The sequence below is a fragment of the Equus przewalskii genome, chromosome 13, assembly GCF_037783145.1.
Source record: "Equus przewalskii isolate Varuska chromosome 13, EquPr2, whole genome shotgun sequence".
Classification (NCBI taxonomy): domain Eukaryota; kingdom Metazoa; phylum Chordata; class Mammalia; order Perissodactyla; family Equidae; genus Equus; species Equus przewalskii.
Genome location: NC_091843.1, coordinates 26,463,770 through 26,487,061, shown reverse-complemented (window position 1 = coordinate 26,487,061; position 23,292 = coordinate 26,463,770). Strand labels below are relative to the sequence as shown.

The window sequence follows — 23,292 nt, the reverse complement described above, 5'->3', positions numbered from 1 at the left end:
GAATTTGCACGCAAGTGCATTTCCAAGGAGTTCTCATGTATCTGGTGCATTGGGATCTTTGTCAGAAAGGGAACAGGTCTGATTTCCCACAGCCTTTCTGTATTGTGCACCCCACCTCCCGCCCCGCACACCCGGAGTCAGGACCCAGACATGGCAGTTCCGGTGAGGTCAGGCACTGGCCCTCCTCCAAGTGATGAGTTGCGGCTCCCCACTGCCCTCAGCATTCCATCCCAGGCTTGAGAAGTCAGTGCTGTTACTCCTTCTACGTGCTGGCCCTAGCCTTCCCCTTGTGGCCACCAAAGGTGGAGATGACCCTTAGAGATTTCAGGCAGTTATCGGCTCCTCCTGCCCCACCCACTCTTCTCCCGGCTGAAGAGCCCTGGTTCCTCGGCCTCAGTGCTGGTGGACCCGCTTGGATTATGAACTCTTGGCCCCATTTCCTGCAGCTGGGCTGACTGACAGCTTCCTGGGATGTCCCACAGACAGCAGCTCCCAGTGTCTCTGGCTCACGTATACACAACTCTGACCCTGGGAGTAAAAGGGTGGGTCCCACACTGACCTTTAACTTTCCTACTTGAAATGACTCACACCATTTCCTAATAGGGGCCTTGGATGTCCCGATGAGGTCCCCACGGGTCACTCCAGCATTGCCATCCTGTGAAAAATGTCCCGTTCAGACGGCTGTACAACATTCCTCTTTAGGTTAAAGGGATCCAGTTCAGAGTCTGGGCTCAGCTAGCTGCCCCATTTGTTTGGAGAAAACACATACTTTATTACTTTCTTTTGATTGGAAGAAATTAGATTCTGATTGCATGAGAGGCTGACTGGCTTGGCTGTGGCTGATTATAGACTGGGTGAGAGAATGGATCTTATGAATGATTCTAGGTCCTGACTAGGTAGGAGACACTGTAAAGACTGGCTGGTTCTGGACTCTGAGGGATGACCGCTGGTGCACTTGGATCGGACTGAAGGCTGAGTGGACTGGTTTGTTGCTGGACTCTGATTGGATGGCATGTTTAGCAGATACAGGCTGGGCGTGGGTTCCTTGCACTTTCAAACCAGTTCTCACTGCAGAAGCCTGGTCCCGCCTTAGTCACACCATAGTCACACACGCACACACCTCCCGGTGGGGCAGAACACACCAGATAGGTATCTACACCTCCGGACTCCATTTTCATCGTTGTAAAACGGTGTGCTGATGTCAGCCACCTCACCGGTCTGTTGTGGGGAGCTCATGAGAGATGCAGGATGAGACTGAACCTTGCAGACTGGAAAGTCCCTAAATTAGTAGGAAACAGGTATGATGGGATAATAGCAGACCTGTGCCTTAGAACCTCAAAGAGGTTCACCAACTTGACCTCAGCGAATCCACACCCCCCACCCAATGCTGGCAAGAAGTCCAGTGAGGGGAGTGCTGCCTAGGGAGGAATGACCCCTCTTCCTTTCGTGTTTCCATCTGTCAGTGGGACCTTCCTCCCTGCTCAAGGCTCCAAGGAAAAATTAGGAGGTGACCATGGCAACATGGCAAGGGGGTGGGGCTGAGAGAGCCATTCCCCAAGTCCAACCTTAATAATAACGATCACTATTTTTAAAATTTTTGAATAGATGATACATCCATATAGCTCAAAAATCTAAACTATACACAAAGTAATACATTAAAAGCCTTATTCCCACTCCTATGGCCATGTACCCTGCCCTGTTCACCCCATTTCTCAACAGGGAACCACTTTGGTTAGTTTCACGTATCTCCTGCCCATATTTCTCTATGGTCACTAACATCTATTGAGCGCTTACTCTCTTCCAGGGCATCTTCTAACAGATGTAGTAATCTTATTTACATGAGCTATCTCATTTAATCCTCCCAGCAACCCTCTAGGGTACGTGCTGATATTATACCCCCATTTTACAGAGGAGGAAAGTAAGCCCAGAGACTTTGGGGTGCTTCTGTTGCTGAAGCAACTTGCCCGAGTTCTGTAAGTAAAGGAGTCTGTCTCCGAAGCGAGCCTTCTTAACCACTGGGCATCTCTCTGCCTCGCTGTTAAGGCGCAGGGCAGGCGGCGCGGGCTTTCCCAAGCATCTGGGCTGACAGTTGGGGCACAGGCACCACCTGACTGGGGTTGCTGGCTTCCCGACTCTGTACAGTGGACACATCAGCCTCGGTCCCTTCCGAAACCGGGTATAGAGGACCCGAGCACTAACGCCTGCCCCCACCCTCTCTGCTCTCTCCCCAGGACCGCCAGGAGAGCCTGCCCACCTCCCCGCCCTGGACGCCTGGCGCGTCCCGGCCCCCCAGCAGCCTGGACGGCTGGGTGAGCCCGGGGCCGTGGGAGCGGAGCCGCGGGAGCAGCATGAGCAGCCCCCCGCCGCTGCCGCCGCCGCCGCCGCCGCCGCCGCCCATGTCCCCCTCGTGGAGCGAGCGCTCGGTCTCCCCGCTGCGACCTGAGACCGACGTGCGGCCCCCCAGCCGCCAACTTCAGGCGCTCCTGGCGCGAAACATCATCAACGCGGCCCGGCGCAAGAGCGCCTCCCCGCGGCCGGCGGGCGCCGAGAGCCTGCGGCCCTTCTCCCCGCCCGGGGCGCCGCCGCCGCCGCCGCCGCCGCCGCCGCCGCCGCGCATGCGCTCGCCGCAGCCCTCCCGCCCCGGCCCAGCCGTCGGCACCGGGGCCACTTTCGCCCCGATCCCGCGGAGCCCGCTGCCGCCCGGGCCCGCGCCCTGCACCAGCCCCCGGAGCCCTCTGCCCGCGCCGTCCAGGCCCTTCCCCTACCGCCGCTCGCCCACGGACTCCGACGTGTCCCTCGACTCCGAGGACTCCGGGGCCAAGTCTCCGGGCATCCTGGGCTACAACATCTGTCCCCGCGGGTGGAACGGCAGCCTAAGGCTTAAGCGTGGCAGCCTCCCCACCGAGGCCTCCTGCAGCTCCTAAAGCCTCCCCCGCCCCGACCCCGTTCCCACCCTGGGAGGGCCAAGCCCGAAGAAGAGTCATCGGGCGTGGTAGATCCCAGCGCCACGTCCCCAGTGGGTCTGGCCTCTTTGGACAGCGCCAGAGATAAGGGGTCAGGGGAGGAGAGCTCTGGGCGTGGGGTGGGGTCGTGATTCAGGCTTGGGTTCTAGCCCTCACTCTATCATTCAGTCGTTTTGTGACCCTGGGCAAGACCCTTCCTCTGTCTGACCCTCAGCTTTCCCATCTGTTTAATGGGGCTTTGGCCAAAGCAATCTCCAAACGCCTAAATTCCCCCTCCCATCAATACACATGCACACACACTAGGTGCCTTGGAAGAGGGCGCTGTGTACATGGACCCCGCGACTTGCTGCATTCCCGGCTGCCATGCTCCTCCCTCCCTTGCTGGCTCTGCTCTTTGGAGTCTGGCAAATGAGAGGTGCGTTCAGAAGATCTCAGGCCTAAGTTCCCTGTCCAGGCCCTGGCTTGACCATTTGCCTCCCTGGCACCAAGTCCCAAGCAGGAGCAGCTGTTTTCCATCCCTTCCCAGACAAGCTCTATTTTTACCATGGTGACCTTTAGAGAGGTCTCCCCGGCCAGCTCAAGGTGCCCCGCTGGCCCCTCTGGAGGGAAGAGGCAGGAAAATTCCTCCTTCCAGATCCCTCTCTTGCTTTTGTCCACCCCACCTCAGACTGCCCAGGGCCTCTTATCTGCAGCCGGAGAAGATTGCTGCAAGGTGGTGATTTCCCCTCTGCCCAGGACTTGGGCCTCCAGGAATGCTATGGGTGCCTCCAACCCATCTATCCCTTCTGGGCCCTTTCATGGCAGGTTCTGGGCTCAAAGCTGAGCGGGGAGAGAAGAATTGATATGGAGCTACCTGCTATCCTGTGGCTTCAGCTGATGGCCCTGAGTTTGGTTGCCCATTCGGAAGGGAGAGGCAGAGTTCCTTGTTGTGGGAGGTATGCCAGCAGTGGCCAGGATGCACAGAGGAGATTTTAGTAGGGAATGGATTAGCTCAGATGCCCTCTGGGGGCTCTTCCAGTCCTGAAATACATTCCGCGGTATTAGGAAGAGAGGGAGAGTAGTGTTGGAGGATTGGCTGGGCAGAATTCAGGGGCAGATGAGCTTGGGTGGGTGAGTGAGGGGTTAGACCAGAGTCTGCCCGTGTCTCTGGTTCTGTAGGAAGTAGCCCGTGCTTCAGTTTCAGGCCCTCGCATCCATATCATGCCCAGATGAGTGGGCACTGTTCTGCCCCATCGCACTCTGGCCTAGCTAGTGCCTGGTGCCCAGTGACCTTGGGGAGTCTGACTACAGGCCCTAGCCTGTCCTTTAAACCTTGGTGGCTCTGATTCTAATCCCCAGGAGGGACAGGGGGAGGAATGGGGCTGAGTTCTATAATTTCCGGAGTTGGTTGGTGGTGCCCTCTAGAGGTTCAGAATCTCAGCTTCAGAATAACTACAACAGGGAAGTGAGGGAGGGGGAAGAAATTGGCTCAGGATCAAAGGCATGTAGGTGGAAGGATACCAGGATGTTGCTAAAGGTGAGGGACAGAGTGTGATTTGGCGTTGGGGTAGACTTACCCACCTGTCAGGGTGATGTTAGACCTGGAACCCCTAAGTGAGGCTAGGGAAAGTTGGGGTCAGGATGGGAGATAGTTGGGGGATGGGGGGGGGGTGCTTTGGAATAAAAGAGTGATCCCAGAGGGTTCCTAGGGCCTAAGGATTGGGAACACAGGCCCTGTTGAAAAGATGAGAGGGTGCTCCTATTTGGTTCATGATGAGTGACCACATTTACCAAAGTGCTCACCTGCTTCAGGGTCCCTTGTAGCATGGGAGACTGGGGCTAAGGGCCTCTTTCAGAGAAGAAACACTATCAGGCTACTAGCTGATGCAGTTGCATAGAAAAATCCACTTCTACCTGCATTTCCCCAAAGAGCCAGCAGGAGGCAGCCTTGGGAAGCTGCAGTTCTGTCTGCCTGTTCTCTCCCTGTCACTGCCTTTTTCCTCTCCTCTAACCCACTAGAAATTGCCTGTGTCCTGCCTCTTGCCTCCTGTAGAATTCAGCTCTGGCCCTCAATAAATGCTTCCTGCATCCTACTGCCTCCTGTGTTATTTTCTGCTGTGTCTAAAGCCCCTCCTTTCTCCCCAACCGTGGAACAGTCCATGGGTAGATAAGAACAGCTCTGGGTTGATAAGAATGTTTGATACATGTGGGGTGGAAGCTTGGGAACAACGGAAGAACTCTGGGCCATAGAAGTCCCTGGGTTGAAGTCCTGGTCCTGTTGTCTCCTAGCTGGGTGACCCTGGATAAACCCACTCCTTCTCCAGGCCTTAGCTTTCCTATATGTGTGATGAGTGAGCTGGGCTAGGTGATGTCTCAGGGCGGTATTGCCCCTTGTCACCGGAGTGGGCAGGGCCAAGCCGGGGCAGGGCCCAGGGCTCTGGGGCTGCTTCCTCATGTAAATGGGGGCTCCAGGCAGGAGTCTAGGCAACCCTAGTGAGCTCAGGACCCAGACCATCAGGAATGGTCCTCTCCTAATGGGGGCGTCCTTTGCCCAGAGAAAGGGATTGTGGCCCCAGTCCCAGGTGAGGCCAAGACTGTTCTGGGAACATCTGTCATCTTCCTGTCTAGAAGCTCAGACCCAGCAGAGACTGGGCAGAGGAAGCTGAGCTCAGGCAGTCCACAGCAGAGTCCAGGCTTCTTCCTAAGAGCGTGTCAGAAATATGCCCTTGGACAGTGTGTCCCGGCACACAGGTACAGGTGCTCCCCACCCTGGACCCAGCGCATCCTTGCTTGTCCCACATTTCCCTGGGAGCGGTTGGTGTGCCTCTGACCCAATCTTCATCTTCAGCCATGACCTCTCCTGAGCGCAGTGTCCCCCTGCCCACTGTGATCCCAGTCCCTGAGCCCCTCAAACCAAGTTCACCCCAAACCGAACTCAATATCTGGACTTCCCCCCATCTGCTCCTCCCCTGTTACCCTCCTTAGTCACTCGGCCAGAAATGGGAGTGGCCCTTTCATCACCTCCCACACCAGCCTCTCATCAGGACCTGGTGATTCCCCAAATGCTCCTCGAGTCCCTCCCCTCCTCTCCATGCCCTCTGGCACTGCCCCAGTCCAGCCACCCCCCATCTCACCTGACCACAGTGAAATCCTCCTGCTCCAGTCTCGCTCCCTCAACCCATTTTCCATGCGGCCACCAGAGATATCTCTGGAAAATGCCCATCTGACCACTCCATTCCCCCACTTTAAACTCTTCAATGACCGTCCTCTATAAGGCGCGCTTGCCTTTTGAAAAGCCTGCTATGGTCTGGCTCCTGCCCACCTGCCTGGCCTCATCTCTCAGCACTGCCCCACCCTCCCGGGTCTGGCTCTACTTATCGACCCCCTAACATCCTTACACATGACGTGGCCTTTGCCTGCAATGCCCGGTGAACTCCCACTCAGCCTTCAAGGCCCAGCTCAAATGTCTCCTCCTCTGGGAAGCCTCCCCCAGCCAAGCTGGCAGCACTCTCCCCTTGGTGCTCCTGGAGCATTTCCCATGGTGCGTCGCAAAGGCTTGTTTACGGGTCTGACTCGGCCTGGCTGAGCTCCTTGAGGGCAGAGCTGTCTTATTTATTTTCAGTCCATAGAGAGAGGCTCAAAGAATGTGAGAAGGTGGAGGGAGGGAGGGAGAGAAGAAGGAAGGAAGGAGGCAGAAAGAAGAAAAGAAGACAGGAAAGAAGGAAGGAATAAGTCAAGCAAAGATATTGGGGGACAATTCATTCATTCATCCCTCCATTCATTAATTAAACAAATATCTACTGAGTTCCCATCAGGCCCCATTCTAGGCACTGAGGACGCGATGAGCAAGCTCGAGTGACTGGTGACTGACTCTCAGCATTTCCAGGTGACTTTGGTGTGTGCCTATGTACGTGTGTGTACATGTGTGTGCAAGACCGTCTGTCTGCAAGGGCCTGCTGCCGGCCCACCTGTCTTCCCGGGGGGCCTGGTGCTTTTAGCATCTGTCCCTGTATCCTGTTGCAGCCCGAAATAAGGCTGTGAGCCACGACAAGGCAGGAACGATTCTCGTCAGCTGAGGCCAGAGCTGGCTGCAGGGCACAGCCTACTTGCTGACCACAGACCACCGGCGGGGCCGCAGCCGCTGACTCAACTCTCAGCTTCCCAACAGAGGTGTTAATCCTGAGGGTCTGATCCTGCCTCCTGTTTACTGTGGTCCTGTCTCTCAGGTACCAGGATCCTAGGGGAGCTCAAGGAGCTGTGGGGAGTGGGCAGAGGAGATGAGCTGACTCCCAGAGCCCCTTGCCCCCAAGCAGAGGAAAGGCCCTGCAGAGGGCGTGGGGAGTGTGGGGCCGCATGGAAGCCTGAGTCCTGAGTCGGGAAGGGAGGGAGTCTAAGCTCTAGGTTACTCTCGGTTAAATGGGGAGGGGGTGGCTAGGATTCAAGGTGGGTAATGGCCCAGCTCAGGACTCCCAGCTCTTTAGGCAGTGGAGGGAAGCAGGGTCCCAGTCTGTAACATGAGGTCCTTCCCAATGCCTGTGAATTTCTGTGGGGGGGGAATGTTATCAAGAGACAGACCCGTGGACTGTGGAATCCTAAGTGTTTACGGTCGGAGTATTCTCAGTCTCTGGGATCCTCACCTCAAATGCATGCAGGCATGCTCACGTTTGCATACAGTTTTAGGGGGTTTGTGGCGGCCTTGAAGCCCATCCATGGATCCCCACAATCTAGCCCAACTTCCTTATGTTACCGAAGGGAGAATCGAGGCACAGAGCTGGGGAGCTGCTTGAGGTGGGGACAGAGGAAGGCGGATTGTGTTTCTAAAGGAAGGAATATGGAACAACCTGGAAGCAAAGCAGAGGGGCACAGGGGCCAGCAGCCTGCGGGGGCTCAAGGGCTCTGCCTTCTCTCCTGGGGGCAAGTTCGGGAATCCAGACTCAGGGCTGCAGGGTTCTCTGGGGCTCTGGACCTCATTTTATCTGTAAATCTCCACCTAGATTCCTGGAAAGTGCCATGAAAGGCAAATGGGGGGCTGGAGGAGGAGGGGGAGAAGGGGCAAGGGAGAACAGAGCGCCATGCTAGTTAGCCGAGGGACGGGGGCCCCGGAAGAGGGGTGGTGTTCTCTCAGCTTTCTTGGGCCAGCCTGTGCCCTCAAGCCTCAGGGCCAAGTACTGGGGACAGAGGGAAGAACCAGCCTTGCAGACACCAGTGTAGCCCCAGCCTAACCACCCATACTCCTCTTCCCCCGACATAAACCTCCAACCTCTTTCAGCCTCTGATCAGAGTTCACCTGTGTCAGCAAATGACGATAGTCATTTGCCCCCACCCCTAATGCCCCAGAGACCACCTCCTGATGCGAGAGCACTTCCCTAGCAACATGGAAGCAGGTCTGTGTGACCTGTGGCGTCTCCCTCATCCTCCTTGGACCTCAAAGAGACCCCAAACGCCTTTCCAGCTCAGACAGCCCTTGCTTGAGACTTCGGGCTGGGCCAAGGCTGGTCAGAGCTGGGACTGGGTGGACCAGGGCCTGGGAGGAGGTCTGGCAAGGGATGGAGGCGGCCTGGTCCATTTGTGGGAGTCTCTCCTCCACAGGATGATCCCCAAGGAGCAGAAGGGGCCCGTGATGGCTGCCATGGAGGACCTCGCTGGACCAGGTAGGACAGACCCAGCCCTCGTGAGTTCCTCAGACCCCATCCTTTCTTCATCCTGGACTCTGGCCACTCAGGCCTGCTGGCCCCAGGCCTGGGCAAACAGATGTGAGTTCCAGGCTAGCCCTGAGGGAGTGCCGGTGGAATCTGCGGCCTGGGCTGGGAAGCTTCCCGAAGCATTGGGAGGGGCCTTGCTCTGATGTCCACAGACTCGGGAACTGAGGTGGAGTGCCCTCGACTAGGGCCTGGGTCCAGCTAAGTCCTTGAGGATCATGATCCAGCCTGGTCCTGGATCTAGCCCTACCTGTGGCCCCAAGCTCCCCAGGCACTTGCCCTTGCTTATTGTAACTGTGGGTCTCACCCAGGCCTCAGGACACCCAGGGCAGCCCAGCCCCATGGCTGGAGACCGGGCGAGGGGAGAGTGGGCAGGGTGGCCAGAGCAGGCTGCCCAATCTGACTCCAGCCGTTTCACTTAAAAGCCGACTCAGCCAATGAATAAATCGTCTAAAATACATGTTTATCAACTTTGTAAGAACTCTTGGTGTAATTTTGGGGTCTGTTTATTTGGCCTACTCTAGACCATTTCAAGTATTTTAAAAAGGGATTCAACCAAGTCAGGATTCTCAAACTTTCATGTGAATCATGTGACTGGTGGTGTTAGTTAAAAATACAGATTCCCAGCCTGTAGACACGTGCAGGTGATTCCGATGTGGGCGGACAGTGAGCAGCTCTGAGAAAGCCTCGTCGCAGGGCTCTGCTGCAGATTTCCTCCTTCAGAGTTCTGAGAAGTGTTTCATCACATGGCATGACTTTAGATGTCAATTGTCCTTTTAACCTATTTTGTGTATTCTTGGCTCCTTTTCTTGGTGCCAGGTTTCTTTTTTTATTCCACAATGGTGTGTGCTGAAGTATGCAAGCTTTGGGAGGTATTGATGCTCTAACTAGAAGATGCAGGCAGTGCATTCTCTTTTCTCTTAAGGAATTAATTAATTACAGACCTCCAAATATAGACACACATCATTTATGCCAGACTGGAAATTTATAGTTGACTTTTGCTAAGGTATTAATTAAAGACACTTCTGAAACTAAAGGAAGGTAGAAAAAAAGATCTCATGGTCTCACCACCAAAAGACAGCCATGGTAAAGTAATAATAATGAAAACGCCATTGTCATGTGCTTATTATGTGTCAGATACTGTGCTAAGAGCTTTTATGCTTTGTGTTATACAACCCTCATGACAACTCTGTAAGTTAGAGATTATTATCCCTATTTTGCAGATGAGAAAACTGAGGCTCAGGGATCTAGGTGGTCACACATCCAGCAGGTGGTAGAGCTGAAATTTGACTCCAGATCTCTGTCTCCAGAGCTGCTCCTTTCCTATATGGCTATACAAATAATACATCCATTTTATAAAACATTCAGACTAAACAGACATGAATGACTTTGAAAGCGAAAGTTCCTCATAATGGAACCATCTGGAGATAACCACTGTTAACATATTTGTGTAAATCCTTCTTCTGTTCATATATAAACGTATTTATATAAACACATGCACACATGGGCTAAATACTATACACTGTGTTCTTCAGCTGAAGCTTTTTTCCCATTAGTGGCACACCACGGACTTATTTCCAGCCTAGAATGATTTATCTCTCTGCCACCCCTCCCCCCGCACCCCCAGCATATAATATGTTATACGCATTTGTATACACACACACACACCCCCCCCGAGTCGTGGTCCTGAAGGCTCGTCCTGGGTTGGGACCCTTAGGAGCAGAGCCTGAGGATTCTTCAGCAAGTGACTTACTGAGGTCGCGCTCTCAGGAGAAGGGAGGAGACGAAGCAGGCTAGGGCAGGGGAATTGCTAAGCAAGGATGTGGGCTCCGCCACAGCCAGGGTTCACTCAGACCCTGTGGCGGATGGTGCTGCAGAGCATGAACGGCTCCACAGAATTCGTCCCATCTTCAGCAAGGGGGCCGTGGTGCTTCCATTTGCCTGGACGGTCCTCTGCAGAAGGTGGCGGTTGAGAACTGCCAGCCACTGATAAAGGGCCGCTGGGCAGCATCTACTGCAAGACTGAGCCCCAGTTTCACAATTTGAAACCTCACCGCAAGAAACACCCTTGTAACGTAGATCTTCGGGCATGTTTATTCAACTTTTCTCCCCAAGGATGAATGCCTAGAAATAGAATTGCTTAGTCCAATAGGTTTATCCATAGCTTTTTAAAAATCGAGCTCGGTTCATCTGGATAGTATCTGAGAATATGATGCTGGGGACTTTTTATTAGATCTCTAGGTGTAGTCTTTCATGTTTTTAAGTATGCAGTACATTTTCTTGTTAAAAAAAAAAACCAACAGTGCGAACAATTTCAAGCCCTCGCTCATCCTCCCTACGTGCCATAAGTAGGCGCTGCTAACATTTGGCACGCCTCCTTGCAGACTCTCCAGGGCGTGCATAAACACACACTTAGTTTTTTAAATATGTGAGTGGGATCTTAGAATACAGATTCTTATGAAACTTAGTTTTTTCCCTCTTAACCCACAGTGGGTTTCTTTCTATTCCTAACATGTAGAAGTTATTCTCTCGATGTTTGCTGAATGAGTGAAAAAAACGTCAACCTTCTTTTTTAAAAGGTTGTTTAGGATTCCACCGAAGGCAGTGAGTCACTGCGCCTGCAGGGTCCTCAGTGCTACCCGACGGCCGAGTCCACGTCCCTGGCCCTTCTCTCTTCTTCTCTTCTCCATCCCACTCTTGTAGACAACTTTAGCAGCCTCTCTCCTCAAACCTCCACTACCTCCTCCCCCATCTTCATTCTTAGCTAATGACCTCGCTTCTTATTTCACTGAGAGAAGGGAAGTAACCAGAAGAGAACTTGTGCAGCTCCCTCCTCCACATCTGTCCACGTGCTTGCATCTGTGTCCATGTCCTCAGTTCTCCTTCCTGACGTGGTCGATGAACTCTCCTTGTGCCTGTCTGAAGCCAACCCTCCTAACTGGGCACCGGACACCCTCCCCGCCCTCCCTCCTGCTCAAGGGCATTCCTTCGGTAACTCTCCCCGCTCTCTCCTGCATTGTCAAGTTTTCCCATCAGCTGACAAGCACGCGTGTTATTTCTCCCTCTTTAAAAACAAACAAACCCCTCTTGATTCCACAGCTGCCTCCAGCCATGGTCCTGTAGAGCATAACTTCTCAAAGCAGTTGTCTATACTTTCTTCCTCTTTTTCTTTCTTTCTTTTTAAGATTTTATTAAGCCAATCCCCAAACACACACAAAAGTAGAGAGTGCAAATCCCCCTTTTTATTCCTGGAATCCTAAGCAAACCCCAAATACTTCAGAATCCATCAAAAATAATAAAAGGACGTGTCCTTACATGCCATGAAGATATTGGCACACTGAAAAAACTAGCAATGTTGATTTAAGATTATCAAATAACTAGTCCCATAGTCCACCTTCTCCAATTTTCATTTGTTTTAATGAGGATCCAAAAAAGGGCCATTGTTTTTATTTGGTGGCTATGTCTCTCGAATCTCCTTTAATCTAAACACTCCCCTTCTTTTTTTTCTGGGTCATTCACTCCTTTGAAGAAACCAGGCTAGTTGCGCTGTCGAATGTCCCACATCCTGGGTTTGGCTCATTGCTTCCTCGTGGTGTGGTTAAGCTTTTCCTCTGTCCATCTTCTCTTGAACCGTTTCCAGTAAGGCTGTCACACCCAAATACTCCACAGAAACTGCCTTTGTGCAATTACCAATAATAACCCCAGGTTACCAAATAATGGCCAATTTTCAGCCTTCATCTTGCTTCACATATCAGCGGCATTTGCCTCGCTGGTCACTCCATCTTCCCGACCACTTTCAGCATTTGGTTTCTAGATTTCCTCCTACCTCATTGGGTGCCCCTTCCAGGCTCCAGGGCTGCTGGTTCCACATCTCCTCATCTAAATGTTGGAAGCCCCGGGGCTGACTTCGGATCTCTTTATCCATTCTCATATCCTTGGTGATCTCATCCAGCTTGCCACTCAAAACACCATTTATAGAGCTAGTGAAGTAACACGCATGTTTGTTCGCTGATGGGAGCACCATTTTCAGAGCTCTGTGCATCTGAGCTCAGAGAGGGACCCCTTTGGTGGTGCTGTCCAGACATGTCCCTTTCCTACCAACCTCCTCACCATTCTGTCACTCCTTTAAAGGCTTCCCTTGTTAGGAAAATATAAAAGTGTGCATTTCACCAGTGGGGAAAGCAAAAAGGATATGGATGGGCCCCGGAACTACTAAGGACAGTTATCAGCCCTGGAAACCGTCTACATGGCAATAATAACTAGTCCTAACTATGAGAAAAGAAATAAACTTAATGGTCTTCACTGAAAAACAACAACAACAAATACCATTTGTAAGCTCACACTGTTCCAGTTTTTATCTCCAGGTTAGTTTTCTCCCATGAACACTGGACCCACACATTCAGCTCCCTTCTCACATTTGAGTGTCTACACAGCTCTTCAAATCTTATATGCCCAATTTTGGAGACCATTAGGAGAGTTGAACATGGACTGGGCATTATATAAAACAAAATTTATTCACTTGGAAGGGTAGAGACCTTTAATTGATAAAAGCAAGTTATAAAGCATGATACTATGATTCCATTTTGGTTAAAAACTCATATAGGAATATATAGTCATTGAAAAAGTATGAAATGATTTACCTGAAAGTGTTAATAGTGGCAATCTCTGGGTGGGAGGCAATTCTTTTCTTTTTCTCTTCTATCTGTATTTTCTAACTTTCTTCAATGCACATATGTGCTATTCTTATAATAATAAGAGGCTATTTTGAATTGAAAAGACCTCGAGTCTAAAACTGAACTCGATCTTTCCCGCACCTTCTCCTCCTCCAGCCGTCCCCACCTCAGGAGGTGGCTCCATCCTTCCAGTGGCTCAGGCCAGAGCCTCTCCGTAGACTCCCACCCTCTCTCTCTCCTAGCCCATACCCATGGCTGACCTTTAAGGGATATCTAGAATCTGATCATTTCTCACTACTTCCACCACTATGGGCAAAGAGCTGCACAGGAAATTCACGGAATAAATACAAATGGCCAAAGAACGTCTGAAATGGGGCTCAGTCTCACTGAGTGTCAAACACATGCAAGTTAAACTCTGAGGTGTCATTTCTGCCCATCAGGTGGGCAAAGATTCGGCTGAATGATGACTCTCAGTGTCGGTAAGTGTGGGGAGAAACCAGGTTTCTCACACACAATGGACAGTGTGCTGAGGAGGCCTCCTGAGAGGCGGCAGCCTAGGAAGCCTGCGGGTTTGGTAGTAAGAGCTGCCTCTGGCCTCTCCTGGCAGTCCCTGTGCTGGACCTGGGCAAGAAGCTGAGCGTGCCCCAGGACCTGATGATGGAAGAGCTGTCGCTCCGCAACAACCGGGGATCCCTCCTCTTCCAGAAGAGGCAGCGCCGCGTGCAGAAATTCACCTTTGAGTTTGCAGCCAGCCAGCGGGCGGTGAGTAAGCCCCCACTGTGCTCACAGGGAAACTGAGGCCCAGAGAGAGCCAGTGGTTAGTCTAAAGCCCAACAGTGAGCCAGGGGAGGACCTCTGGCCCCTGGGGAGTCCCTCAAGCTCCAGCTGGGGAAGACTGTGATGTTCCCATCGGACTGAGCCCCGCCCTGCCGGGTGATCCTAGAAAAGGGTTACCTCTTTAGGCGTCTCCCCAGATGTGAAACATGAAGTGGCATGGGCAGGAGGAGCTGTGGAGTGAAGGACTCTGGCTCCTATAAAAAGGGCTGAAGCATAGTCATGTGCTCTGGGCTGAATTTACAGCAAGCCGGATTTAGGTTAGACTTGAGCTTGATCTAAGGTGGAAAATGCAGAATGCCTTTTTCTCTTCTTCCCACTGGAAGAAGGAAAAGGCCACGGCACAGTCTGCTGGTAGAGAAAGGAGGCGAGAGCTGTTCATCCTCAGGCTGCAAAGAGGCAGGAGGCAGTTTCAGGTACTTCTAAGGAACTCCCGCACATTCCATCCAGATGCTGCTTAGTTTCTGGACTAGACAGGGAGCGGCTGAGAGGAGTCATGTGGCCGAATGATAAAGACGACAAACACCTGCCTCCCTTTGTGCCCAGGACGGTGCTAGCTAGCGGCTTTGCATCTATCATCTCACTTAATGCTCACAGAGTGAGTTATCGTCATCACCTCCATTTTACAGAGGAGGAAACTGAGGCTCAGGGAAGTCAAGTATCTGTGCAAAATACAATATCTGTCAATATTATAATAGCAACTAAGACGCAGAGCATTTCTCTGTCCAGGCGCTGGGCACCCGGCGCCCCCATCCCCGGGGAGGTGGGCGTTAGGATTAGGCCACGCCCTTTTATTTTCTTGGAGGGAGACCCTGGTCCCTTTCCCCGCTGAGCCCTCCTGCGGCTTATTTTCCCCACAGACCGTGGCCGGAAGCGCCAAGGGGAAGGTGCCTGGAGCAGCAGAGCCCGGGACGGTGAGCGCGCAGGGGACCCCACAGGCGAGGCGGCTTGCGGCTGGGGACCGGGGGTGGGTGCCCGGCGGCTGGAAGGCTACAGGCCGCCGCCGCTGAGCGCCCGCCCCTGTGCCCAGGTCACCAACGGCCCCGAGGGGCAGAACTACCGCTCGGAGCTCCACATCTTCCCGGCCTCGCCCGGGGGCCCCGAGGACGCGCAGCCCGCAGCCTCCGGGGCAAAGAGCGCCCGCAGCCCCAGCGCCCTGGCGCCAGGTGAGCGGTCTCCTGGGTCCCGGGACCAGAGCAAGGGGACAGGAGCGTGCGCCACCGTGGGGCAGGAAGAGACCCCAGAGAACGTCTAGTCCACCTCCTTCCCGACACACACACACCCACACCCACACCCACACCCCTCTACAGACCAAACCCAGAGAGGCGCAGCAACGTGCCCAAGGTCACACAGCGAGCCAGAATCGGAGCCAGCACTAGAATCTGCGCCCCAACTCGCGATTCCCCGGCTCCAGTCCTCCTGTTTCCAGGGATGGCGAAGGGTCCCCTTTGCTGGAGCAACTTTGGCGTCACACCCCTCCTCCCCCACTCCTCTTTCCCAGCTCCGGTCTTCCGTCCTCTGTATCCACTGGGTGGGCGTGGGGGTGGGGGCCGAGGGAGGAAGGAACCCAGGCGTCCCCTCCCCGCCCGCCTCCCACGCGCCCTGCTCCACCCCCAGGCTACGCGGAGCCCCTGAAGAGCGTCCCGCCCGAGAAGTTCAACCACACGGCCATCCCCAAGGGCTACCGCTGCCCGTGGCAGGAGTTCATCAGCTACCGGGACTACCAGAGCGACGGCCGAAGTCACACCCCTAGCCCGGCCGAGTATCGGAATTTCAACAAGTAAGGCGGCGGGCAGCTGGGGAGGGACCTGGAGGGTGCGGGAGCCGGTCACCCGCGCAGCGGGAGCTGACTGCCCGGGGCCCTTTCTGCGCGGGCTCTAGCTAAGGCTTCATGCGCGTGCACTGAGCTCTTGCTAGAACTCAGTAGACCCCCTGCCTCTTCGCGGCGTAGGTGCTGAGGGAACGTCCAGGGAATGAATGCGCGAACGCGTCGCACGTCTTGTTGGATCCTCCCCCGACCGGGTGGGGCGGGTGCTACAATCTTTCCTATTCTGTTCGGGAAGAGACTGGCTCAGGACTGCCAAAGGCCTGCCCAAACTCACAAAGTAGGGAAGCAGCGGCAGGGCTGGGGTCCAAGTCTGGGTCGGCCTGGGTTTGTCTCTGGAGCCCAGTTTCATGTTCTCCATCACTGCTGTGTGCCCCCTCTTTGATGGACATCTAGGTGCACATCCTTCCCTGGGAGGTGGGCCCACATCTTGCCAGTCCTAGACCAGCTCAGCCTTGTCCTCACCTTCATTGATGGTGTGGAAGAGGCCTGGAAAGTGGATTTGAGGCTGCCCCACAGTGGGGAGTGGCAGTGAAACATTAGACATCAGAGATGAGAGCCACAGAGGCGTGGCTTGTACTGGTTAGTTCCTCAACATGGGCTTAAATGCAGACTCCACACTTGGCTGTGTGACCTTGGGCAGGTGACTTGACCTCTCTGAGCCTCCCTTTCCTCATCTGTAAAATGAGACTATTACAGTACCTACTTCATAAGATTGTTGTGAGGATGGCGTGAGAACCATAGGCAAAGTTTATGGCAAGTAATAAGCTCTCAATAAACATTGTTACTATTATTACTATTTACAGGCTGAAGTGATGGTTGGAAAAGTTAACAGGGGAGAACTTGAAAGGGATAAATTTAACATTCTGCCCAAGGGGGCCTGAAAAATCACGGGAGTCAAGACAGGAGCTTGGCACTGGACGAAGGCCTTGGGCTGAGGGCTGCATTTCGGCTGCAGTTGGCTTCCTCAGTCTGACGCGATTTCTGAAAAATGCTCCTCTGGCTTGGGCTGCACTAACTGAGAGAGACGAGGGCCCCCCGGAGAGGAGGCCACAGTCCAGCTCGTCTGGCACCTGCTCAGCCCACACGTGGAGACCGTGTCTGTCTGACAGAGACAGATGAGTGGTCACCAGGGCCTGGCTGGGCCTGTGAGGAGGGGCTGAAGGGACTGGAGGTGACCGGCCTTGAGAAGAGACAGCTCAGGAGGCGTGTGACCGCCCTCGAGCAGCTGACTAGCCCGGGAGGGCCATGACAGGAGACTGGGCCCAACAGGCATTGTGTGAGCCACAAGCCCCTGGCAGACGGTTTGGGGCCTCCCGCCAGGTGGGACTGTCCCCTCTCTCCTCCTGGGGCCCTCAGGCCTTGCCTGCCCAGCTATTTACAACCCTCAGCAGACATTCAGTCCTGGCAGCCAGCTTCCAGGCTGGGCGGCTCAGGTGGCAGCCCCATCCATCTCACACCTCAGGGACGACAGTCTGAGGCACGTTCCCACCAGCAGAGGAAGAGTCTTGGGGAACCCTGAGCCCAGACCCCTTCCGGGACGGAAGGACCAAATAAGGCACAGAGAGGAGGAACAGCAGTGCTGGTGGCCGAGCTGTGCTCAGAATCCAGGGCTCTGGGCTCTCAGTCAGCGCCCAGCTGTGAGGCCTTCTCTGCTTGGACGCTGCCCAGCTGTTCTCGCGGGGCCTGGCTGTTGCTGCCACAGCTGGGGTGGTCCAGGCAGAAACGCTGTCCTGGCTGGAGCCCAGGCCCTGGCCCAAGGTTTGCCTTTCCACCCGGGGGCAAGCACTGCCCTCTTCCTATTGGTCCCAGGCTGTGGGGAAGACACTACAGGAGAAAGCCTTTTTATTTTTCTTAAAATTGAAAAACAGTTTAAAAACCACATCCCTATATTCTCTTTTGGGGGGAAAAAAAACCTACGTAACTGCAGATAAAGGTAGGGCTCCTGTGTTCACCATCCTCCATCCCAGTTCCCTTCCCAAAGGTAACGTGTTGTCAGGTGGGTGTGTAGATTCTCAGAACATTGTCTACAGGCGGCTACGTCCCCCAGGGGCCACGCATTGCTCTGTGTGTGTGGGCGCTTTAATACTTTGTATTTCATTTGTAACTCGCTTGCTTTCTTCACTCAACATTATGCTTTTGATTCTACCCTACTTCATCCATACAGACCCCGTCTTTCCTTTTAAGCTGCTGTATAGTATTCTGTCGTGTGGAGATTCTACACTTGTCTTGTCCATTCCTCTGCTGGTGGGCGGGTGGTTGCTTCTGGCTTGTCACTAGTCAGTGCTTATCTCTGCTCCCTCGTCATCTATGCTTGTGCTCCCCTAAGCCACATGCTTGTAGGTGGAGTTGCTGGTTTACAGAGGTTGCACGTTTTCAAGTTAAGAAGATCCTGCCAAATTATCCTCCGAGGTTGCAGCATCAATTTACCCTCCAAACAGCAGTCTAGGAGTGAAACTTTGTCCCCCGACCCCTACCTCACCAACTTTGCCCCATTACCAAATTATTTCTTCTTGTCAGTCTTACGGGTGAGAAGTGGCGTGTCTCTGCTGTAATCTGCGTCCTCCTGATTCTCAGTGCTCTTTCGAATCCTCCCTTCTCTCCCCAGTTTGTGGGTATCTTGTTCTGAGGGGAGACAGAACGAGGGAGGAAACCCTATTCCTACTCTGGTCCCTTCTGGGGCTCACTTAAGGGGAGCCTAGAGCTGTGCCTGGGACAAGCCAATCCTAACTCGGAAAACTTCACTTCTATTCCCAAGAATAAGCCACCCCAACCAGGGCCAGACTTGGGAATGGGCAGACTGAAAAAACCTTCTAGAGACAGTACAAAACCTTGCTGTATAGGAGGGGAAACTGAGGCCTAGAGAGAGGCAGGGAGGGGGCCCGGCATGGTGACCCAGGTGTCAGTGTTTTGCCATCTCCTTCACACACAGCCCACCCCTCCTGCTGCTCTTCTCTCCCCAGGACCCCGGTGCCCTTTGGAGGACCCCTGGTGGGGGAGGCCGTGCCCAGGGCAGGCACCTCCTTCATCCCAGAGCTCACCAGCGGCTTGGAACTCCTCCGCCTGAGGCCCAGCTTCAACAGAGTGGCCCAGGGCTGGGTCCGCAACCTCCCGGAGTCCGAGGATCTGTAGCCCCAGCCTGAATCTTCAATTCCCCAGTCTCGGAGTTTGGGTAACATCTGGAGCCAAGACTCATGGACAGCACTTCACAGTTTACGAAGGGCCTTCACATACAAAACCCATTGCAAGCGGCCTCAAAGGTCACAAAGTTCACTAGTCCCCAAATGTGGTGTGCTTCAAAATTACCTGGGGATGTTATTTTTAACACAAATTTCTGTCCTGCCCCAGACTTGCAGCATCAGAGACCCCGGAGTGGGGCAGTCTCCACTAGTAACTAGTACTCCCAGGTGATTCCAGTGTCCCTGGTTTGTGTCTTTAGGAATGCCAACCACCAACGAATGCACCTCCTGCCTCCACTCCTCCCTGCTCCTGCCCTCCAGCGTACACTCCCCAATCACGGGGCGCTCACTAGTTGCCATTTGCCTGTGAATAACTCTGATAATGAGAAAGTTTTTCCTTTTTCTGAGATGCAGTTGGCTTTATCTATTCATGCTGTAAACATTTACAAAACACCTACTGTGTGCTAGACACTGTGCCAGCCCCAGGGAGTGCGTGTGGTGAATAAGCCAGGCCCTGGCCTAGAGGAGGGAAAGACAGACTTGTAAAGCAGTAAATCATCTTAATTTTTCCCTGAAGCGTGCTGACAGTTGAGGAACAAGGCCCCGCGAGGCCGAGCAGGGGGCCTCTCACCCTGGGTGTGGGGTGGGATTCTGGGAAGCTTCCCAGAGGACGGGAGTGGGAGCTCCGGGGAGGAGAGAGGCCATCAAGGGAAGAGGGTGTGATGGGGAGGGCGTTCCCGGCAAGTGGACCAGCCCGTGCACAGGTGCGGGATTGTCATAGATGCAGGGTGTTCTGGAGAAGGGTGAGGGCAACGTTAGAGGAGTCAGTGCCTCCTTAGAGGGCTAGAGTCGGGGTGCTATACTAAGGAAGTCGGGGAGGGTCTTGAGCTGGGGAGGGAGGTTGCCATGTGAGGCACAGATTGGAGGGGACTAAGGCCGGAAGCCAGGAAGCCTTCAAGGAACAAGGCCTGGACTAGGGAGGTGGCCATGGGGATGCAAAGTGGGGTCACCCCTCTGCACACCTCCCAGGACAGGTGCAAAGTGCAAAGGGCACTTATAAGGACTCCTTCTTTCACCTCCTTCTGCTCACAATGCTGAGCAGGCCCCTGGGTGGATCTTCTCCTGGTCCCCACAGGAGTAGCTCGGGGCTCTGCTCCAGCTCATTAGGAAGAGGAGAGAAAGGAATGGCTCTTAGTTCAAGTGACGGTGATGGTGATGATGGTGACGATGATGACGACGACGATGATGATGATGATGATGGTAGTGGCTGCTTTTTACTAGATGCCTCAGTGCTAGGGCTGGGAGTAGTTTCTCTACAAGTTCTGTTTCTAATTTTCGGTACAAACCTGAGAGAAAGGCATTGTCCCATTTTACAGACATGGAGATCCAGGCTCAAAAGGGGCATGTGACTTGTCTGGGAACAGAGCCAAATGGGAATCTGTCTGATTCCAGTGGCTGTCTCCTTTCCTTGCACTGAGTGGCCATGCCAATGCCCGCTCACTCTGGAATCACCTCATCAGGGTGCCCTGCCTTAGAGTTTAGAGGTTAGAGGGCAGGCTGAGGAGTCGGACTGGATGGGATGGGTTCTAACTGCTAGCCGTGTGAACTTGAGTAGGTCATTTCTCGTGGGTGGGCCTCTGTTTCTCCACGTGTAAGATGAGAACAAGAGTCGGAGCCCATGTATAGAGTGGCTGTGAGCACAGTGATGGACACAGACACAGTAAGTGCTCAGTCACTGTTAGAATTCACGCAACTACTGCTCTTGACTGGAAAGATGTTCTTGCAGGGGATGCAGCTTGAGAAGCAGGCTGCCAGGATGTCACTGGGGGTCAGTAAAGCTGAGACGTGAAGGAAAGCTTCTGATCCTGTAGGGCTCCCTTTGGACATGAATTACTCCTTCCTCCGCCTCCCTCTGCCTCCTCCCTGACTCCTTCTCTTGGGAGATGAGGTGAGGCACCCAGCTGGCTCCCAGGGTGCGTGGGATAGTGGTTGCATTTTCCTTTGGCTTTGGGGTTCCACTGTGCCCCACACAGTCTCAAGAGGTCAGCAGCTTAGAATTGCTTGTAATCAATGTATTGTCTTGAATTTGGAGGCTGCTGTTTAAAGCCATGTTTTCGTGAGCTGGAAACCAACCATTAAAGTGTCTGAAACATAGAGGAGAGGACTTGGCCTGCCTTGGGTTGGCTCTGCTGTGCTCTGGAGGGTGATGACAGCCACCAGGTACAGAAGAGGAGAGCCTGGCGGGGAGCCTGCTGCATCCCAAAACTAATCTTTTTCCTTTCTTCTAATAATGTGACTTTTGCTGATGTTGTAAAAAAAAAAAAAAAAGAATCCTTATTGTAAAAATGGATAAACAAATACATAAATAAAGGAAGACATAACATGTAAAAGTATCTGCCCACATAGCTCCTCCCATGCACACACACAGACCTCCCCACCCTCCTGCATTCTGCCCCATTCCCACATACCTGAGGTAACCACTGGTAACAGTTTGGTCCTTCCAGAATTCTAGAATTGTTTGAATAGGCAAATATGTACATGTGTGTAGATGCATAGGTACAATGATATGTCTCTGTTTTAATGGGATCATATTATATGTATTATTCTGTATTTTCCTTCTTTATTCAACAGCAAGTAAAATTTGGGTCCTGATAAAGCAGGTCATTAACCTTTCATGTAATTTGGGGGCCTAATAACCCCTTCATATAAAACTCTATACTTTTTGCCTGTTTTTGTTCTTTATAGAAATGAAATCATGCAGTGAGATGGAAATGAAAAGGACCGAGAATAGCTAAAGCATTGGAAAACCCAACATTAGATATAGCAGCAATGAACATAAAAGCACTACAGTTACAGGCACCAGTACAGACGCCTCTCAGAAACAGAAGGGTAAGCAAAGGAAGGCAGATACAGCTGTATGTTTACTGCGAGGAAGTGTTTAATGTAGAAGTCAGGATAGTGGTAACTTTGGGAGGAAAGAAAGGTTTGTGATTATGAAGGGACATACAAGATGCTTCTGAGGAAAGCTGGAAACCTTCTGTTTCCAGACCTTGGCGATTGTTAAAAATATTTAATTTAGTTGTACATCTGTGTTTTATGCACTTTTTCTGTATGTGTGTTATATTTTACCAAAACAATCCCTCCTTTTAAAAAACTTAGTGGACATATTAATAGCAGATCAGATGTACCGAAAGAATTAGTGAACTAAAAGTGCCCATAATGCATTACAGAGAGTTAAAGAGATGGAAAATAGGAGAGAGAAATTAAAAGACATGGAGAATAAAATGAAAACGTCCAACAGTAATAATAGGAGTTCCAGAAGCAGTTTAAAAATGACTAGCGAAACCTTTTCCAGGTTTGATAAAAGACATAATTTCATATAATCTTCGCCCTGTCCTGAGAAGGATAAATTCAATCCACAGATTTATTTAATTTAACTGCAGAACTCCAAAGTCACAGAGAAATTTCAAAGGCACCTAGACAGAAAAGTTAAATTATCTATAAAAGAACAACACTTAGAAAGACATCAATAATTTAAAAAATCTTCAAGAAGGGAGAGCAAAATAAATTAATTTTCACACAATCAAATATTAAGAGAGTTTTCCACTAACCCCTGAAAGAATTACAAAAGAACATGCTTTGGGAAGGATCCAGAAAGAAAGTATAGAATCTAAGAGGCAATGGTGAGCAGAGAAATCAATTCAATAGGTGGCAGGAAGGATGAAAAAGAAGCAAAGGCACATAAAATGAAGTGGTATAAATACATTTAAATATATCCATTATCACAATAAATGTAAATGAATAAGACTCACCAGTTTGAAGATAGAGACTCACAGGTCGGATAAAAAGCAATTCCAGCTCTGTGCTATTCACAAGCAGCACTCCTAAAAATATGATACAGAAGTAAAGAAATGGGAAATTATAAGCCAGTTAAGTACTATCCCAAAAAAATGTGTTCTAGCTATATTAACATCAGACAAAGTAGACTTTCTGCCAAAAAGCATTATTGTGATAAAGATCCTTACATAATGATAAACCCAAAATCATAGTGGAAGATTTAACACAATTCTTTCAATTATTGACAAAGGACGAACAAGGATATAGAAAATTTGAACAATAAAATGAAAATGTAGACTCCTC

The 23,292-nt window shown here is 52.2% G+C and overlaps 2 protein-coding genes across 9 annotated transcripts in view; both read left to right on the top strand.

The window, feature by feature from the left end:
* The window catches only part of SYNPO (synaptopodin), a 54,840-nt gene extending 49,805 nt beyond the window's left edge, over positions 1-5,035 (top strand). For all 5 annotated transcript variants that reach the window (XM_070569173.1, XM_070569174.1, XM_070569175.1 and 2 more), the window contains one exon: positions 2,232-5,035. In XM_070569173.1, the coding sequence (XP_070425274.1) occupies positions 2,232-2,924 (693 nt within the window). In that variant the 3' untranslated portion in view covers positions 2,925-5,035. The remainder of the gene's footprint in view (positions 1-2,231) is intronic.
* A 1,438-nt stretch (positions 5,036-6,473) lies between these two features.
* On the top strand, positions 6,474-21,875 carry MYOZ3 (myozenin 3). 4 transcript variants are annotated; one of them, XM_008517233.2, is made up of 8 exons: positions 6,474-6,828; positions 6,966-7,168; positions 8,532-8,593; positions 13,922-14,076; positions 15,009-15,062; positions 15,179-15,314; positions 15,766-15,928; positions 18,937-21,875. In XM_008517233.2, the coding sequence occupies exons 3-8, from the start codon at positions 8,533-8,535 to the stop codon at positions 19,103-19,105; spliced, it is 738 nt and encodes a 245-aa protein (XP_008515455.1). In that variant the 5' UTR covers positions 6,474-6,828; positions 6,966-7,168; position 8,532; the 3' UTR covers positions 19,106-21,875. The 4 variants fall into 4 exon arrangements, with proteins under 4 accessions (XP_008515455.1, XP_008515457.1, XP_008515456.1 ...); XM_008517234.2 differs by having other exon boundaries at positions 6,548-6,837; XM_008517235.2 differs by lacking the exon at positions 6,966-7,168 and having other exon boundaries at positions 6,536-6,828.
* Positions 21,876-23,292: the final 1,417 nt, after the last annotated feature.